The 18,393-nt window shown below is 59.2% G+C and overlaps 4 protein-coding genes across 9 annotated transcripts; 3 read left to right on the top strand and 1 right to left on the bottom strand.

Annotated features, from left to right (window-relative positions):
- Positions 1 to 207: 207 nt before the first annotated feature.
- Positions 208 to 3,979, top strand: LMAN2 (lectin, mannose binding 2). Its single transcript, XM_068160570.1, has 8 exons — positions 208 to 373; positions 451 to 569; positions 666 to 783; positions 1,058 to 1,137; positions 2,231 to 2,392; positions 2,767 to 2,881; positions 3,180 to 3,299; positions 3,454 to 3,979. The coding sequence occupies exons 1-8, from the start codon at positions 232 to 234 to the stop codon at positions 3,612 to 3,614; spliced, it is 1,017 nt and encodes a 338-aa protein (XP_068016671.1). The 5' UTR covers positions 208 to 231; the 3' UTR covers positions 3,615 to 3,979.
- Positions 3,980 to 4,501: 522 nt separating this feature from the next.
- On the top strand, positions 4,502 to 7,261 carry B4GALT7 (beta-1,4-galactosyltransferase 7). Of its 2 annotated transcripts, XM_068160556.1 has the most exons (6): positions 4,502 to 4,568; positions 4,862 to 5,218; positions 5,619 to 5,844; positions 6,104 to 6,187; positions 6,356 to 6,460; positions 6,621 to 7,261. In XM_068160556.1, exons 1-6 carry the CDS (start codon positions 4,522 to 4,524, stop codon positions 6,774 to 6,776), a joined length of 975 nt encoding a protein of 324 aa, XP_068016657.1. In that variant the 5' UTR covers positions 4,502 to 4,521; the 3' UTR covers positions 6,777 to 7,261. The 2 variants fall into 2 exon arrangements, with proteins under 2 accessions (XP_068016657.1, XP_068016649.1); XM_068160548.1 differs by lacking the exon at positions 4,502 to 4,568 and having other exon boundaries at positions 4,764 to 5,218.
- Positions 7,262 to 7,279: 18 nt separating this feature from the next.
- On the top strand, positions 7,280 to 16,243 carry N4BP3 (NEDD4 binding protein 3). Of its 5 annotated transcripts, none has more exons than XM_068160526.1 (5): positions 7,280 to 7,350; positions 12,757 to 13,194; positions 13,419 to 13,973; positions 14,191 to 14,448; positions 14,687 to 16,243. In XM_068160526.1, the coding sequence occupies exons 2-5, from the start codon at positions 12,787 to 12,789 to the stop codon at positions 15,257 to 15,259; spliced, it is 1,794 nt and encodes a 597-aa protein (XP_068016627.1). In that variant the 5' UTR covers positions 7,280 to 7,350; positions 12,757 to 12,786; the 3' UTR covers positions 15,260 to 16,243. The 5 variants fall into 5 exon arrangements, with proteins under 5 accessions (XP_068016627.1, XP_068016598.1, XP_068016607.1 ...); XM_068160497.1 differs by lacking the exon at positions 7,280 to 7,350 and adding an exon at positions 10,660 to 10,786; XM_068160506.1 differs by lacking the exon at positions 7,280 to 7,350 and adding an exon at positions 10,660 to 10,786 and having other exon boundaries at positions 12,754 to 13,194.
- A 526-nt stretch (positions 16,244 to 16,769) lies between these two features.
- On the bottom strand, positions 16,770 to 18,367 carry NHP2 (NHP2 ribonucleoprotein). The gene is made up of 4 exons (XM_068160486.1): positions 18,073 to 18,367; positions 17,915 to 17,984; positions 17,734 to 17,839; positions 16,770 to 17,024 (listed from the first exon to the last, which is right to left on the bottom strand). Exons 1-4 carry the CDS (start codon positions 18,326 to 18,328, stop codon positions 16,899 to 16,901), a joined length of 558 nt encoding a protein of 185 aa, XP_068016587.1. The 5' UTR covers positions 18,329 to 18,367; the 3' UTR covers positions 16,770 to 16,898.
- Between the last annotated feature and the right edge of the window lie 26 nt (positions 18,368 to 18,393).

The raw sequence follows: 18,393 nt of genomic DNA, 5'->3' as shown, positions 1-18,393 counted from the left end.
CGGACGCCCTCTGCTCCTCCCGCTCCGTCCCCATCTGCCCGCCCAGAGCACGGCGGGAGCTACACCCCTCCCGAGCCCCGCCTCCCTCCTCTGCCATAGGCCGGCAGCTGTGAGGCCTTGCCGGTGGAGGCGGGAACGCGGTGGTGTGAGGGTTTCTGATTGGCATGGCAAGATGCCATTCCCGAGCGAGGCCGGGGGTGGGAGTGGCGCGCCGCAAGGCGGAAGTGGAGGATGGCGGCGGGTGCGGGAGGGTTGCTGGTGGCGGTGGTGTTGCTCGTGGTGGTGGCCGGGCCGCGCCTGGCGCCCGCCGAGCTTACAGATGGGAACAGCGAGCACCTGAAGCGGGAGCACTCGCTGATGAAGCCGTATCAGGGTGAGCACGGGGCTGGGTGGAACGGGACGGACGGGCCACGGCGGCACGGGCTGAGCCGCCTTCTCTACCCTTTGCAGGCGCAGGCTCCGCTGCGATGCCACTATGGGACTTCCAGGGCAGCACCATGGTCACCAGCCAGTACGTGCGCCTGACGCCCGATGAGCGCAGCCGAGAGGGCTCCATCTGGAACCGCGTGGTAAGAGCTATGGGGGAAGACCGGCGGGAGCTCGGGGCGGCCTCAGCGTCCCTCCCAAGTCTCGCCGTAACACCGTTGGGTGGTCTCTTTCCACAGCCGTGCTTCCTCAAGGACTGGGAGCTCCATGTCCACTTCAAGATCCATGGAGCCGGCAAGAAGAACCTGCACGGGGACGGCCTGGCACTGTGGTACACACAGGAGCGCTTGGTGGCAGGTATGGTGTGCAGCTGGGGCCAGACTGGCTGAGCTGAGGCCTCACCAGCACCCACACGTACCCCATACTGGAAAGTTTCTCACCAGGGAGAATGCTTGAGTTCCCCTCTGTCAAGTTTCATTAGCTGGGGATGACGTGTCCTATATGTGCTGTGCTGGGAACAGGTGCTCAGTTATCTCCGTGGCAATAACCACTTCTTGTAGCTCTCTTCAATAGAAACCTCTGAGCAAAAATTCTGAGAGCCTTCAGTTTCTAATGTTTTGCCCTGTTCCAGGCCCTGTCTTTGGCAGCAAGGACAACTTCCATGGACTGGCTATTTTTCTTGATACATATCCCAATGATGAAGCGACAGAGGTGAGTAGTCCAGGCAGCTTGGTCAGTACTGAGGAGGCTGTTCTCTATTTGCTTTGTACTCTGCATGCTTAGTGCCAGGACCAAAGAAAAATCTCTGCATGAGAGTGGACTACTGCTCCTGTCATGGGAGCTGGAAAAAAGAAGAGTTTCTATGTGCATTAACAGAGATTAGAAGGGCCTTGTTCCATTTTTTGCCGTTGTTGACTACACAGAGGTGTCCAAGGCCTTTTCCCCTCTGCATGAGAGGATGGCTCAGGGCTAACGTAAACTATGCACCACCTGTTCAGTTAGAGGAGTTAACCTAAGAGTATATTCATCTCAAGTGTCATTTCTTGAATTTCTCTATGCTTTGGTTGATCATTCCATGTTGGTTTTGGCCTTAATCTCTGTTTACAATCTGGCTGCCTCTAAAAGAAAAACTCCTAATGTGGCTTTTTGCTCCAGAATTCCTTGTGGGATCAGTCCTGTGGGGGCTTGTGATCCTTTTCTTCTGTCCTGCTCTGTGTTTATGGATCTTTTTATTGCACAGTCAGAAAATGTAACTGCTGTGGGATCTGTGGCACCAAAATGAGATACTGAAGTCAAAGCACCTGGAAATTACCCATCTCTCTACTGTCTTGATGCGCCCTGGGAAGTAAATTCTTGCCTCCAGATGGCCTTTCCTGGTGTAGATAATCTACTGACTACAAAGCCCTGAGCATGGTTAAGCTGCTTATGTGAGGCTTCTGCTCATTCTGGGTCCTATGCTCCATTCTTACACTTATTACCCAGTCTGGTGCTTACTCTGCAAGTTTGGGGCCATTCTGTTTTCCTGGCCACACGGTTTGGTGTGGGTGCAGGTGGGGACCTGATACAGAAGATCAGAAATAGCTCCTCTGTTTTACCTAGAACAAGCTGTTGCTCAATTTAGAAGCAGCTTTGCATATACAGTGAGCCTTGATTTCTTGTTGATTTCTGGGGCTCTGCTGCCATGCCTGACCGAGATCCTGCTCTCACTGAGGTTCTGACCAGGCTTCTAGAAAAGAAGGTGGCTCTTGGTCTGAATCTTGAAGGCTCCTACAGACCAAAAACAGCAGCTCTGTCCTCTCTGCAGCGTGTGTTCCCCTACATCTCGGCCATGGTGAACAATGGCTCCCTGACATACGACCACAGTAAGGATGGGCGCTGGACGGAGCTGGCAGGGTGCACGGCTGACCTTCGGAACCAGAACCATGACACCTTCCTTGCCGTCCGCTACTCCCGAGGCCGCCTGACGGTGAGGTGGTGTGGAGCTGGGTATCTCACATGCTGGATGGGTCAGTGCTGTGTGGCTGCTGTTGCTGTGTCAGTAGGTGACCTGGAGATGGTTTTCCAGGGTCAGCTGTCTGCTTCTCCTGCACCTCTGGCTTCAAAAGAGCTGCAGGTGGGCAGGATGGGTGGGGAGGCATTGAATGAATTGCCCAGAGAAGTTGTGGATGCACCATCCCTGGACTTGTTCAAGGCTTGGGCAGAGCTTTGAGCAACCTGATCCTAGTGGAAGGTGTCTGTGCCCATGGCAGGGTGGTTGCCACCAGATGATTTTTAAGGTCCTTTCTGACCTAGGCCAACAGTGGCATGCATTTCTGGTGTAACACTCCCCTGGCCTTGCAGGTGATGACTGACGTGGAAGACAAGAATGAATGGAAGAACTGCATTGACATTGCAGGAGTTCAGCTGCCAACTGGCTACTTCTTTGGTGCTTCTGCTGGCACTGGAGATTTGTCTGGTGAGAAGTGCTTTGCTTGCAGGAATACCTGCTGTTTGGAGCCTGGATGTGATGCTGTGGATGCATTGGGTGGTTTCTTTTCCCTCCATTGTTAAACCGTTGAAACCCTGTTGGATAGGCACCTACGGCATCTGAGAGCTAAGGAAGAGCTCGAAATGCAGTTTTATACCTGAGGTGTGAGGGTGGTTTGAGAGGGAAGGAGACTTGAACCTGGCAGTGTGTGGTCCATGTGCTCAGAGCACTCCTAGGACATCTCTTACAGGTTCTGACAGGGTTTGGTGCTTTTTTTTCCCCCTAGACAATCATGATATTATCTCAATGAAGCTTTTCCAGCTCATGGTAGAGCACCCTGTAGAAGATGAAACTGTTGACTGGACCAAGATTGAGCCTAGTGTCAGCCTCCTTAAATCACCCAAAGGTAAGTCTCTGCACTTTAGAAACCTTTGGTGAAGGATTGGGAAGTCAAGGCTGGACCTATAAAGGCTTGTTGAAAGGCATCAGAGTTGTGACACCCTCTGAGGCCTTGCAGAAGCTGAGGTTGGATTGGTGTTTAGCTATTCTTGTCCTTGCAGACAATGTGGATGACCCAACAGGGAATTTCCGAAGTGGGCCTCTGACAGGCTGGAAAGTGTTCCTGCTCCTGCTCTGTGCACTGCTGGGCATCATCGTCTGCGCTGTGGTGGGAGCTGTGGTCTTCCAGAAACGCCAGGAGCGGAACAAGCGTTTCTACTAGAGGGAGACCTGGGCTGTGGCCTGTGCCCAAACCCATCTTTTCTATGGGGAGATGTAAAAACTGTGGTTTCTAAAAGCTGTTTCTGAGAAATATCAGAAGTATTTTCTTATCTCTCTGTGTGGCTGTAACCCCTGCCCGGCCCTTGGTGTCTGGCAAGTTGGACCAAGGGAGACAATGTCCACTGTGCTCCCCACAGGACTGCAGTGCAGGAGCATGGATCTTGCTCCCCTGTTTTTCCAGTGCTGTCCCTCCCAGATGGGACCTGCCGTGCTGACTGTGGTGGGGAGCAAGCGGCTGCTGTGGGTATGAATGTGAAGGTGCTGTGGGGAGGAGGCTGCGAGTCGGGCATTAAAGGACTGACAACAGCTGTGGTTCTGGTTGTGTCTGGAGGGGGAAAAGGGGAGATCTGCTTGCACTGGGGGCTGTGAGAGACAAGGGTGGGTACTGTATGGAGCAGCTGGGAGCAGGCAGGGGCATGTCTTTGGGTGTTGGGGCTGGCCGGGGGATGTTGCCGCGCTTGGCGGCGGGGGAGGGCTGTAGCATGGAGCAGTGGGCCGATGGAAAGGTGGTCCTTGGTGGGTAGTGCTGGGCTGGGAGGGTGGATGTTGCTGCGTCCGGGGGGTCCTAGTTCGGTGGTTGTCTCTGAGATGGCGGTATCGGAGCAACTGAGGTGGGGGCGATTCTCCAGAGGCGCCTGTGGGGGACGACGACGGCTCCAAGGAAGGGGGTGTCCCTCAGCGGGGAGTCGGCAGCGGACTGCCGGGCGCGTGTGTGCCCGCAGGCTCGGGCCCGCCCCGGGCCCGCCCCGCCGGGCGGAAGGGAGAGGGGCGGAACGGCGCGGCTGGGCCGTGTTTCCGGGGGGGGTCGTAGCCAGCGTGTCCCGCGGCGGCGGCGGCGGGCGGGCGCCATGGGCCCGGCCCGCCGCAGGGCCGCACTCCGCCTGCGCGGCGGCGGGTGAGCGAGGCGGCACCGGGCGGCGAGGAGGGAGGGGTGGAGAGGGTCCCGGTGGGATGGGGGGGGGGTCCTGGGCATCCCGGAGGGTGCGGGGTTCCCGCGGCTCGGGGGGTGCCAGGAGGCGGTATTGAAGCTGCCAGTCGGTGGGGAGGTTCCCGGTGGGTCGGGGGTACCCCGCGGGTCGGGTGGCCGGTGGAGTGGGGGGTCCCGATGGGTGAGGTATCCTTGCGGCTCGGGTGTCCCGGCGGGGTTGGGGGTCCCCGGCGGCCGCTGACCCCCGCGCCGTGCCCCAGGTCCCCGCCACTGCTGGGGCTGCTGCCTGGCAGGTTCTCCGTGTTCCCGCTCTTCTTCCTGGCGCTGCTGCTGGGCTTTGCCTCGCTGCTCTGGCTCCAACTTAGCTGCTCAGGCGAGGGGCCAGTGCCCAGTGGTGGGCAGAGCCAGGGGGCTCCCCAGCATCCTTGCCCGCCCCAGGCCCCACTCTCAGCAGTGGAGGATGAGCCATCGTGGGGTCCCCACCGCCTGGCACTGCTCGTCCCGTTCCGGGAGCGCTTCGAGGAGCTGCTGGCCTTCGTGCCCTACATGCACCGCTTCCTGAGCAAGAAGAGGATCCGCCATCACATCTTCATCCTCAACCAGGTGGATCACTTCAGGTAGTGTCTCCCTTCACTCAGCAGAATAAGGTAGTGAGGGGGCCCTTCTCCAAACCTTTGTCCCCCTCTGAGGGGGTTTCCTGCTTGCTTAGTTTCTGCTGTCTGGTACCTGCCTGCAGCCCTGGTGGGTGCTGTGGAGCTCCCCAGCTGGCCTCAGACAGGATAAGGCTTGTAGCACTGTGTGTTGCTGTTAGGCTGAACATAGGGAGAAGCAGGAGAAGTGTGGGTGCGGTTTCAGGGTGGGCAGCTGTGACACTCACTGCCATGAAGGCAGGGAATGCCTTGTTTGCTTGTGTTCCTATTCGGGTACCAAAGGTTTGGCACTGAGGGACATAGGACAGGGATGTGAAAGGATGGTGGCTGCTGTGCATGGTGCTGAGAGTCCTGGGGTCTTGGACAGGTTTAACAGGGCGTCCCTGATCAATGTGGGCTTCCTGGAGAGTGGCAATGACACTGACTACATCGCAATGCACGACGTTGATCTCCTGCCCCTCAATGAGCAGCTGGACTATGGCTTCCCAGAGGCAGGGCCCTTCCATGTGGCATCCCCGGAGCTGCACCCGCTCTACCACTATAAGACCTACGTGGGCGGCATCCTTCTGCTCACCAAGCAGCACTATGAGATGGTGAGTGCCTGGCCAGGTAGGGGCTGGGGTTATGATACTGTCTTGGTGAACAGTCATCTGTTTTATGTTCTTTGTTTGGGAAAGGGGAAAAGGAATCAGAATGGTTTGTGGACAGAGACTGCAGTGTGAGCTGATGTGGGGCAGGAGAGGAGAGGCTGTGCTGCTGCTTGGGTCTTGTGATGCTGGTGTCTGGTCCTCTGTGGCATGTGGGGTTGTGCCAGACCAAACCTTGACCAGTGCTGTTCCCCTCTTGTTCCAGTGCAATGGCATGTCCAACCGCTTCTGGGGCTGGGGCCGGGAAGATGACGAGTTTTATCGGCGCATCAAAGGAGCTGGTCTCCAGGTGAGGGATCCCGGAGCCTCATAGCTTGAAGATGCTACTCTCCTTGTCTCCCCACCTGGCACCCAGCTCTAGCCACCCAGGTTGGGACCTGGGGAAGGCAGTTCTGCACTCTTCTGGGGGTGCAGCAGGTTTTATAGTAGCTTAACAGAAGCAGCGCTCTCCTTCCAGGTTCGGCGTCCCTCTGGAATCACAACCGGGTATGAGACATTCCAGCACCTGCATGACCCAGCCTGGAGGAAGAGAGACCAGAAGCGCATTGCTGCGCAGAAGCAGGTGAGACCCCAGAGCGGTCGAGGGGGACTGTAGGAGATTCAGGTTGTGATCACCAACATGCTTTGATCCCTTCTTGCTCAAGTCTTCCCTCCCCAGGCACTGGGTGCTTCCCCCTCTGCTGGAGGCCAGTGTGGGCTGAATTGGTCTTTCTCTTCCTCAGGAACAGTTTAAGGTGGATCGGGAAGGAGGTCTGAACAACGTGAGATACCGAATTGAGTCACGGACAGCTCTGAGTGTGGCAGGAGCCCCTTGCACCGTCCTTAATATCTTGCTGGACTGTGACACAAACGAGACCCCTTGGTGCACATTTGGCTGAGCCTCTCTCCCATGTGCCAGCTGTGTGCACTGTGCTTGTGCTGAGACACTGGGGCTGTTGCCAAGCTGCTAGGACCAGGCAGGACTTGTGCAGCAGACAAACATTTGCAGTGCTGGTGAGATGCAGAGAAAAGACCAAGAGCCAGATTTTGCTGGCACCAACAGAAGAGGCCAAGAGCAGGACTCAGTGCTGTTGCTGTGGTTGCTGGTGCTGACTCCCAAGGCAAGTGCAGGAGACAGTTTTCCTGCACTGGACACAGCTGAGCTGCCCCCCAGCTCAGAGGACAATAAAGAACTATCAGGGTACTTGTGAGTTGTGAGTGTACACCTGATTCTGGCTTGGCCCTGACTACACTGTGTAGAAGGCAATCTGCCCTGGTTCAGAGGCCAAGCTGGTTTGAAATGGGCTCCAAGTGAGATAGTGCCTGTGTTTCAGCTGCTGGGCTGTACTGTGGCTGCTTCATTAAAGGAAGTGGTTGTGGTTGAGCTATGGCTTGAGCTCCAGTATCTGCAGCTCTTTGGAGCAAGGAAGAAAACTTTGGTGGAGCTGCTGTCATCCTTGCCTGTCGTCTGTGGTATGTGCTGCCTCAAACTTTTTGAGGGGGTTGAAGAACTTGATATCCCCTGTAGAACTCCTATGGGGAACTGGGATCTGCTCTGGCCTTATGTGATGTGTCCTGGGAAGCACTGTAGTGCTGGTAAAGTGCAGGAATTAGGACAGTTGCCTCTAACCCACCTGAGTTGAGTGGAACATGGTTCTCTGGGCAAGGCAGGGGCTGGGATGCTCCTCTTGGAGGTAGGAACAGGAGGGTTTGGTTTGATGAGGGAGAGACAAGGCTGTAGGGGCTCCAGACTGCAGGTCTTGCCCACTTGCTTTAAGCTGCCTGGCCCTACACTGCCACCATGCTGGCTGAACTCTCCATCACCAGACTGGCCTGGCCACCCTCTTGGGCTGCTGGTGAAATGGTGCTGTGCTGCTCCAGAGCAGAGGGTGCTTGGGCTGGCTCACAGAATGTGCCATATGTGGGGTCTTTGCACATATTTTGGGTGCTGCTGCCTCCTCAAGCTGGGTAGACCCAGCCTAGCAGCTAGTAACCCTCCGTTCAGCCTCATCACCAGTGCTGGCACCAGGCCCTCCACATTTCCTGGTCTCCTTCTGTCCTGTGCCCTGCTTGTTAGTTCCTGCAATGGTGGCTTTGATGGGTGCCTGCAGACGTCCCCAGACAGAAGTTGTTGTCATTCTGGGAAGATAAGCAGCCTCAGAGATGTGCTATCTTTGTGAAGGAGCACAGAGATGAGGGAGACAGAATCATCAGAGCCAAGTGTGGGGGTTGTGTACTGCATAGGGGCAGTGGGATGGGGTATCTGGAGAGGTCTGGTGCCATCTGCTCTGGAGCTGTGTGAGGAATCTGGAGCCTTGCAGTGCAAGGGGGGCTGCCTCCTGAGGAAGGGGTCGAAATGGCAGTGCAGGGTGGTGAGGATCAGGCCATGATGCTTTGTTTGCATTATCTAAAGCACAGGCAGGCTCAGCATGTCATTGTCCCCAGATCAAAGCCTGTCCTTGCCCCAGGGCAATGTAGGGACGCGCTGCCCAAGAGCTCCCAACAGCCTCTCTAGCTCGATGGCCTCACAGCAGCACTAGTATCTGTCACAAAGATTGCAGATGGGCTTGGACACAGGGCACTGCTCTGGAGATGCTCTGCAACACGGCCCAGCAGCCCTGCTCCTCTTTCTCCGTCATAGATTTCTGGATTGGCCACCTGTAGGCCAGCCACTTACTGGAACCTGAACCACATCCAGGGCTGGCAGAGGCAGATCAAAGTATTTATGCTGTTCAAAATAGATGACACAGTTTCAGGCAGGTTTCAGGAAGACTTAGATGTGCAGAAACAGAGAGCATATGTGCACCTCGCACTTCTCTTAGCGCTAAAGGCTTAGCTCCCGCTGCCTGGCAGCTATTTCTCAGCTCCGCTCGCAGCCCCCTCATCCTCTGGCTGCTTTTGTGGAAGAGGTGCTATGCTGGAGACCCGGCTTCCTTTTATAGCCCTGAATGTGACTCGGAGGTCGCTCGGCTCCGTTCCTCCCCCACGCACTTTGTTGTTAGCAATGGCCCAGCGGGAGGTGATGAGGCTTTTCCACACTGCCTTTCTGCAGATGGATAACACCCTGCCTGCTGTCCTGGGAGACCTGCAGAGCTGAGCCAGAGGCCTCCCAGTGTTCCCATATTCTCATCAACCCTGAGGAGATACTCGGAGGCAGTGAGAGCCTGTGGAGTCCCAGCTCCTCTGTGCCCCCCTGCCTGGGGCCCAAATTGCTGTCAGTGGGGCTGTGTGGGGGCTGCACAGCAATCAGCAGGCTTTTATTGGCAGGTTGCTTTAATCTCGATGGTTTTCAGAGCAGTTTGTTGGTGGCCACACGAAATTGAGGTAGTGTTGTTTGTGAGGACTGAGGAGACGAGGTGAGCGGAGAGAGGGAGGTGTAGAAAAGCCAGTTGGAGGCAGGAGCGCCTCTGCCCAGGGATCTGGGCATCCCGGGCCACTGGAGAGTCCCAGGTGGGGCTGAGCCTTTAGGCCCTATGGGAGATGTCATCCCAGAGCAATGTGTTGGAGGAAGCACAGCCTGCAGTGCAGATGTGGCTGTAGAAATTAGGGCAGATGAGAAAGAAGGGTATGGCTGTGAGCAGCACCCACTGAAGTCAATCTGGCATCACTGAAACCTGCCTAGACTGAGACCCCAGCAGAACACTGATACAGCCTGCCACTGTGGGCATGCAGCTGTCCCCATGGGCTCCCGGGAGTGCCCCATTCGTAGCAGAGCTTCAGGAAGAGGGCTGGGGCATTGCAGATGCCAGCAGGATGGGAAATGGTACAGGCCCCCCTGTTCAAAGGCCACGTGTGCTGCCGCTCTGGCATGCAGCTTAGCAGTGAAAAAGATATGCAGGGAGCAGGGAGACTGAGGATGCAGGGAGCAGTTTCAAGCCTTGGCACTTCACCGAGGATAATCTGAGCATATGAGCCCAGCAAGCAGGGACCAGGGACAGTGTGTGTGTGTGGGTGGGCACTGGCAGCACAGCTTGAGGACTCTGGTGTGTGGTGGGGGATCTGGCAGCAAGTGGGGCCCTGTTGTTTGAGCAAGCCGGATGCATGCACCCCCAAGCCCTGTCTGGGGATGGTGCAGGTGCGATCCTGCCCTAGGGAGAGACAGGCACTGAGCACAGGCTGCTGTAGGGATGCAGCAGGGCTGCTGCAGGTGTCCTGCAACCTGTGGAGGCCAGCACTGGGCATGCTGCAGGGGTGGCAAGTGTCAAAACCGGCTCCAGGCCAGGACATGGCAGAGCTGATTCACAGAGATGAAGTGTATTGTGTTTCATTGGAAGGTGGTAGCTCCACGGGGATTCTCTGTGCCATGGCCTGCAGAGTGAGCTGTGCAGCACAGGTCACTCACTCCCCTCCTAACCACCCACAGGTTCTGTAGTGTGTGTGGGGGAAACAGAGTATTTGTGGAAGAGGAAGGTGCGGACAAATATCCCACAGAGCACAGACCCCTCTCCCCTCTGCAGGGGGTTGGCACAGCCGACGAAGAACAAAATGCTTCTCCCCTGCCCCGGCTGCCCAGCCACGCCCGCTGCTCTGACCCGCACCCGGGCGGCGGCTGGAGCCGCTGCTGCCTGTACCGGGGCCGCAACTGAGAGGTTTGCGGCTGGGGAGTCTCCTGTAGCTGGGGATTTGCACAAGGGGTAGCCGGCACAGCGCGCAGCCAGCCCGCTCGGCCGCCCTGTGCACCGCCCTGCCCCGCCCCGCCGGTGGGCACGACCAGACCGCCTCCCTTCCTCCTCCTCCTCCTCCCGCCCTTCCCCTCCCTGCCGTGCCGCCGCCGCCCGCCTCCGCGCCGCGATTTGCCGGTGCCGGCTCCGCCCGCTGCCCGCGCGGTCGCGACCGAGGGGCGCGTTCAAACACGGCGAGGGAAGGAGCGGGGAAAGGAGCTAGGCAGGATCGCAGCGCCGCCGGCATGGTGAGTACGGGCCCGGTGCGCTCCGGTGTGCCTCCCGGGGAACCTTGGTGCGCCTCCCGGTACGCCCTGCGCTGAGCCTCCGTGCGCCTTCCGGAGAGCTCAGGTAGGCCCCCCGGGGAGCCCTCATGCGTCATCTCTCGGTGCACTGCGAAGCGCCCGTCGGGGAGCCCCAGGCTGCTTCCCCTTGCGCCTCCCGGTGCGCCCGTCGGGGAGCCCCAGGCTGCCTTCCCTTGCGCCTCTCGGTGCGCCCGTCGGGGAGTCCCGGGCCACCTCTCGGTGCACTCCGATGTGGACCCCTGGGAGTCCTAATGCGCCCCCGCCCTGATGTGTTGCCCCAGAGCGCCCCTCCCGCGGTGCTCTCCACCGTGCGGTGCTTTGTCCTCGGCTTCAGCACGCTCGACCGGCCCTGGGCCCGGCCCCGGGGACGACCTCCCCCTACGCCTCCTCTGTGCCGGAAATTCCGGCTGGGATCGGTGGGGAATGCGTGGAGGCGCAGGAGGGGTTGCGGGGACGTGGGAGCGGGGGGAGAATGGAAACCCCGGAGGAGGTGGGGAAGGGGTTGTAGCTGTATCCTGGCCAGGCAGGGCTCGCCGGGGGCACGGCTGGGGCTGGGACCAGTTCTTGTCCGCCACCCCGGGAAGGAGCCAGGCTGGCCGGACCGGTGTTTTGCCGCCCTGGGGGGTGCCACCCTTGCTGCCGCAGGCAGGACACCTTCGAGTTCCCCCGGCGCTTCCCAAACCTCCCACAACCTGACCTACTTCCTCGGTCGACTCTGTCGGGAGGAGCCGCTGCGGGGCTCGGTGGATGCCTCAGTGCCAGAGGTTGGATGTTGTGAGCTTCCCACCGCAGGGGCATCCGTGTCCCCCATCCCAGTGCGTATCGGGTGGCGCCATAGGCAACTGGGACCCTCCCAGAGGGTCCATCTCTGCTGTGCTTCGTGGGGTGCTGATGGGCCTGGAGCAGGTGCTCGGCTTATGGAGGGAGGTGACAGCGCAGGGCAGGAGCTGTCAGACAGGTTTGTGCGTGGCAGCAATTAAAAGCGGGGTGTTTGTTTACCCGGTGCGTGGAGCTGAGAACCAGGGCAGCTTCCTGGGTGTAACCAGGCCCAAGAGCCCTCGGCAAGGCTGGGAGCCATGGTGGGGGCTCTGCCTGGCCCCTTCCTTGCTTGCTATATCCCCTCCAGCTGGGAGGGCCATTGTCCCTTTCCTGGGAGCTGGAGCTGAGGCCGAAGATGTCCTCACTCCCCTGGCCACCTGCACAGGAAGCTGCATTGTCCTGGCTGCATCCTGCCCCTTCCTGCCATGTCCGGCCACGGGGTCCCCTGCACGCACACATACATCTGGTCTTTGGCTGCCTTGTCCCTGCCTGGTGTTGTGGTGGGAGTGCCTGCAAGTGGAGCAGGGCCATAAGAAGAGCTTGGAAACTTGTCCTGCACGGTGTGGGGGCCTGTGCTGTGTGAGAAGATGCCCTGTGGGGCAGGAGAGGTGCCTGTCCCTTGTGCATCCGGGGACTGGGCATCTCTAGGGTCTTTCTGGGGAGGTTTCCAGAGGGTGTCCAGGATGTGGATTCCCAGCAGGGTGGCTCGATGCCTCTGGGCCGGGTCTGGCATCAGGCCCAGGCAGGTGCTGCCGGCTCCTGAACTTGCCCGCCTGGCTGGGTGGCAGGTGCCTGTTTCGGTGGCAGCCCCGGCCGCAGGCGGGAGGTGGGGCTGGGTGTGGGAGGGAAGCGCTCTGCCACGGCAGGGGCAGCAGCAGGGAGCCCCTGCCTCGCTGAGGTTTGCCCAGTGTGTGTTGCATGGCAGCACCCTGCTCACTTGGCTCTTGGGTCTTTGGGCAGCTACCCAGGACTTAGTGGGTCCCTCCTGGAACCAGGAGCCCTGTAAGTCCTTGGGGCCAGCTGGGAAAGGGGGTGTGGGGAAGCTGAGCATCTTGGCTGCCTAGGTGTTGCTGACTTTGTCTCTCCTTCAGCAGCGCTGGTACCGGGCTTTCCTCTAATTCTCCATGGCAGCAGCACAGGGTCCTGTGACCTGTGAGCCTGACACCCGTGTCCTCAGTACCTACCTCTCCTCAGACCCTGTTGTCGGCAGCATGGGCAGCGTGGGCAGCCTGGTGGAGAAGCAGGATTTGTCCCCCCTGGAGCTGCGGGCCCAGCTGGGGGGCTCACGGGGGTTTCGACAGCCTGATGGCTTACTGCGGAAGGGGCCGAGCCAGCGGGAGCTCTTTGGCTACCTGCATGGGGCCAAGAAGGAGGTGCGGCCAGAGCGGAAACACCAGGCATCGGGTGCCTGCTACAAGCGAGACTATGAGAGCGACCGCGAGAACCGCTCCCCTGAGCGCTGCTCCCGTGACCATCACCGTGGGGCTGACTTCAGCAAGAGCTCTCTGCCCGAGAGGGGCCGCTTCGACAAGGTGAGGCTGTGGCTGTAGGTGCCATGAGAGGGACACTGGAAAGACATCCTGCTTCGCAAGAGGATGGGGCTGGGGCAGGGGACCCGTACTTTGGATGGGATATGGGGATTTGAGGATGCCCATGGATATGGAGCTGTGAGTGAGTGGGTTCTCCCTGGCTCCTGGCATCTGTGTGTGCTAGCACAGGCTACTGGGCTCATCCTGACCTTCCTCTTGTTTTTCAGTGCCGTATCAGGCCCTCGGCATTCAAGGCAGTGGCTGGGAAGGGGCTAGTCTCCATGCAGGGCCTGTCCTCATCCAAAGGGCAGAAGCTGTCCAAGAGCAACGGGAGTCTGCACACGCTGCTGTCGCAGAGCAGCACAGCAGCCTCGCAGCATGGCCCACTCCGCACCCATCTGCTCCATGCCATCAGCCTTGATGAGGCCTCTGACTCCAGCCACAATTCCATCCAGAGCTTCCCCTCCTATGGCTCCCGCCTCAAGCCTGCCCAAAGCCAGTTCAGTGCTTCCATGGGCCATATCAACCATATTGGGGGCTCCTTGGACAGGGTTTCCCGGAGCCCCAGGGACCCCCTGGCCCCTGAGAAAGCGCCCCTGTCCTGCAAAAGCATGGCCACACTGAGCCGGCTGCAGAGCCCTGGGGAGCCCCCGCCGCCCTACGAGTTCACCTATTCACTGGAGGACGCAGTGAAACAGCTGGAGGATCGGCTGCAGGAGACAGGAGGAGAGCTGCGGCAGCTCAAGAGGAGCCTTAGTGAGACTGAAGACCCCTTCACGCAGGTGAGCTGTGGAGCTAGGGCTGTGCTGGTGCCCTGGGCAGGAGTGTAAGGCAGCAGTGCTTGGGTGTAAGGATCAGTGAAGGAGCTGATGTCCTGCTGTGGTGGGTGTTAGGCTGGGAATGTCCAAGTATGGGAAGACCCAACTGGAATTCCTCCCTGGGGCTGTCCTGCACAGGGGCAAGTCACAGATCCTCACCTGTGTTCATCTGTGCTGGCAGGTGTTTGAGGACAAGCAGCGGCTGTGGCTGGATGAGCTGGAGGATCTGAAGCAGATGTATATGGCCCGGCTGCAACAGGTGACACAGCAGGCACAGCGTGGGCAGAGGGCACTGCAGCTGCAGCTCTACAAGGCGCAGCAGGAGAAGAAGCGGCTGCAGGAGGAGCTGAGCATGAAGCAGTGCCAGTGTGAGGAGTCCAAGCTCCGGCAGTCCCAGGGTGAGCGCGTCAGCCCCAAGCTGGAGGAAACCAAGTGGGAGGTGCGTGCTCTTCCTTTCCTCCCTGTTGACACTTTCCTGGCTCTGCAGCCAAGATAGGGGCAGTGGTTCCCTGCTCTTGTGTCACTTGTGGCTACAGCATGTCAGGGTGGGGTGAGCAAGGTGCTCACCCAGGTGAGCTTTTCATCTCCCAGGGATGCTCTGGTGACAACCTGGGGTGCTACAACCCCTGAGATTTTGCTCCCCTAGCTCTTCCTTACCACTCACCTGTGCCCTGCAGGTGTGCCAGAAGGCAGCAGAGATTTCCCTGCTGAAGCAGCAGCTGCGGGACACCCAGGAGGAGATGGCTCAGAAGCTGGGTGAAATCTTCAGCCTGAAGACACAGCTGCGGGAGGCCAAGGCGGAGGTCCAGGCCAGGGATACCCAGCTGGCACAACTAGCAGACTCCTTCCAGAGTCCCCCAGAACCTGGCACCTCACTGCCGCTGAGTGATGACCCCATGCCAGCATGCCAGGACTTCCCCGGCTGTGAAACTGATGACTCCAAGTGCCGGGGTCTTCACAGCGATACAGCAGAGCCCCTGGAGCGGCAAGTGGAGTGGCTGTGGGCAGAGCTGCTGCGGGAGCGGCGCCAGGGCCAGCTGCAGGCTGTGAACTTTGAGCTGGAGAGGAAAACCTGGCAGGAGGAGAAGGAGAAGGTACTGCGGTACCAGCGGGAGCTGCAGGCCAGCTACATGGAGATGTACCACCGGAGTCAGGCACTGGAGCGGGAGCTGCGGCAGCTGCGGTCGGAGCCTAGGGAGGTTGAGGCTGATTCACCATGGATTGAACGGGTGGAATCCTCAAAGATCTGAGTGGTGGGATGCCAGCAGGACTGTGAAGGGGGAAGGTCTCTTGCTGCTGCAACAGGATGATCTCAGGGTCTGCACAAGAACTGGCCACTCAGTGCTGCCCTGAGCAGGACTGATTGTGACAAGAGAGCTTTTCATTCTTGCAGTGCTTCAGACCCTTCTGGGGGTCTCTCTAGAGAAGGGGGGGGTCATCTGTGCCAGGGTGGGGATCTTGCATGTGCCCCATGCTGACTCCAGGAGCGTTTGCCCTGTGATTCCTTCTGCTATGTGAGCAGAAACCAAGCGCCCTGTGAGACATTCCCTGTCCCTCCTGATCTGCCACCTCTGTTCCCTACAACCCTGTAACTTAATGTTCTGTAAGGAGAGGCTCAAGCCCTATCCCCAGCCCTGCTTCCTTGCTGTGGGGTTTCCAGCTGCTCACAGCAGTTGCCCTGACAGTAGGCTAATAGAGCCAGGGAGGTGGTGGTACCCTGGGCCTGCACTGGTCAGTGTTGGTGCCACCGGGAAGGTAGAGGAGGAAAGCCTGGTAAGTGCTGGTACTGCTGGGAAGTGGGAGCAGCTGTCCCAGAACCTGCTGGGGCTCTCCTTGTCACTAGCATTAAGGGCTGCTCTGTAGTGGGGGGTGGTTAATGCAGCGTCCCAGTACAGAACCCTTGAACTTAATGAGTGAGTGCCTTGTGCAAGAAGGGATGAGAACCTGGTGCTCTGATGCCCTGGGAGACCTTTGGGAAGGGGAAAGAAGACTGGGGCATGTGGGCTGGGAGCTGGGATCTTCCCCAAAAGGGGGAGGAGGCTGGGATAGCCCCGTGTCACCCCTCCTTGGGTGGGTGAGGGGTAGCTGAAGCGCTGGGCCAGTGCTGGGGGAGACTGAATAGAGAAGCACGGGAAGGAGCCATGCTCCGTGCCTGTAACAGTGGAGCCATGTGACGGTTGGGCCTGGCCCAGCTCTCCTCTGCCTTTCCTGCAATAAATTCGAATTTCATTTTTCTGGCTTCTGCCTTTGCTCTCCTCCAGCGCGACAGGGGCTACTACCGGTTCTGAGGCACACAAGGGGTGTGCGGGCTGGCCTGGGTCCAGGGCCACCTCCCACTGCTCTCCCAGCCCCGGCGTCCGCCTAGGCTGCCGGGGAGCCGCCGCTCCGGGGCGGGAGGCGGCCCGGCGCTGGCGGTACAACCAGTTGGGGCATTGCAGCAGGATGAGTCACGGCAGGGCTGGGACCTGCGCGACCGGCCGGGCCCCGCGGGGGCGAGCTGCTCGAGCGCTGCCCCCGGGCTAGGCTTCACCCCCCTCCGCCGAAATGAGTGAATCCGTTCAGACCACTCCCGACTAGGAGCCAGCGCACCCCTCTTCCAGCGCGGAATGGTTTGCGCCGGATCAACGACGTCTGGACCCATACCCGGCCCTCTCCGCGGGAGAGCGTGGATCCGGGGAGTGCGGCTGCCCCCTGGCGGCACGGGGGATCCCATACAGGTCTTGCCCAGCGAACGCCCGCTCCAAAGTACAGTGCCGGAACCACAAGTTACAAACACCTTTATTCAGCTCGTGTTCATCAACCCCCAGTCTATGCCCTCGGCAGTGTCCCCACAAATAGGGGAGCAGGGACCCGCCCTTGCCCCGCGAACCACTGTCTGTCCCCAGCTCCTCACAGCGGCAGGGGCAGGGCTGACACCTCCTCCAAGCACTCATCGTAAGTCTCCTGGTACTCCTCATGGGGCTTGACCATGATAACGCATGTTGGGCGCTTCGAGCCAGCTGCAGCTCCCAGGTCCTGGAATAACAGAGCAAGACTGTGGAGGAGGTTGGGGGATCCTATGTCCCTTTCAGAGGATGCCCTCAGACATCTGGCCAACACACTTCACACTCGTGGTTGAACACAGGGAAGTTAAGTTGTCTTTGCTAGCCCCTTAAGCCCAATCCCTCCACACTCATGCTTGGGTTTAAGAACCGTTTTCCCTGCTCATTTCCAGAGCACAGCACTGCTCTGGCACAAGGGGCTGGTGCCTGCCTCACACACCATACTCCTTCCCCTGGGTTGGGAGCCAAGCCACAGACTGCAGAGCTGCCTGCACTGGGGTGAAGCTCAAAAGACATCAAACTCCACCTCCCCGTGTTCCAGTCTACAAAGGGGAGGACGTCCTACCACATACCTTGGCCAGCATCTCATTTCTGCAAGCAGTCAGTTCCCAGCTCACAACTAACGGGGGAAAATTGCATCTTGGCTCTGTCCCAGTCCCCAACTGCTGCAGGGTCTAGGACAAACGGTTCTGTAATCCCACAATGCAACTCTACCACATCCGTGCCATGGACGTGTGTTCCTCTCATCCCCTAATCATGAACAAACACTGGGTCCTTTTATTTAAGCACCAGAGTGGCACTTTCTCCGGATCACTTCTGTGACGGCTCAGTCTGGGTGCTGCCCACTGTGTTCCCTTTTGCCATGGCTGGTTCCTCCTGGCTGCACAGTCCCAGCCCCTTACCGATTTGGAAGGCACGTATGCATAGGGGATGCTCCTGTCCTCGCACATGATGGGAATGTGGCAGTATACATCGATAGGCTGCGTATCGCCGGCCAGCACCATGATCCTGCAGAGGAACCCCCGTGTCAGCGGCCGCACTGGCTGTGCCGTGCCGGGTCAGCAGAGCCAGGGCAGCGCTTACCCCTTCTCGCCCTTGTTGATGAACTTCTGGACCTCCTTCACGCCGCGGCGGATCTGTTTGTGCTTGGCCGCTGCAAGAGAAGCACACCGTGAGAGGCTGCGCTGCCACGGCCCAGGGCGCCGGGCCCCGACAAGCCCCGGCCTCGGTGCTAGCCAGACCTTTCCTGATGCACTTATAGAGCTTGCGCGTCAGCTTGCGGGAGGCGAGCGGCTGAGCGATAGGGTTCAAGTAGTCGAGCTGCTCCCGGTACGACCGCTCAGGAGTTCCCTCCGCATCAGCCGCCGGCTCCAGGTCCTTCTCCCGCGCCATCGCCACACCGGCCCACGCCGCCGCTTCCACTTCCAGGGCACACACGGCCCGGGAGATGGACAGCTGGAAGATCTGCGCCAACCAATCAGCAAAGCTCTTTGGCATTGCCCGCCTACCAGACCGGCCAATTGCGAACGGAACCTTTCCGCTTCAATCCCTGCGGTCTTCTG

Source organism: Melanerpes formicivorus, unplaced genomic scaffold (genome assembly GCF_026170545.1).
Source record: "Melanerpes formicivorus ecotype bairdi unplaced genomic scaffold, bMelFor1.0.p_v2 SCAF_2, whole genome shotgun sequence".
Classification (NCBI taxonomy): Eukaryota; Metazoa; Chordata; class Aves; order Piciformes; family Picidae; genus Melanerpes; species Melanerpes formicivorus.
Note: the sequence above shows the minus strand (reverse complement) of the source record. Positions and strands in the feature narration are given on the sequence as shown.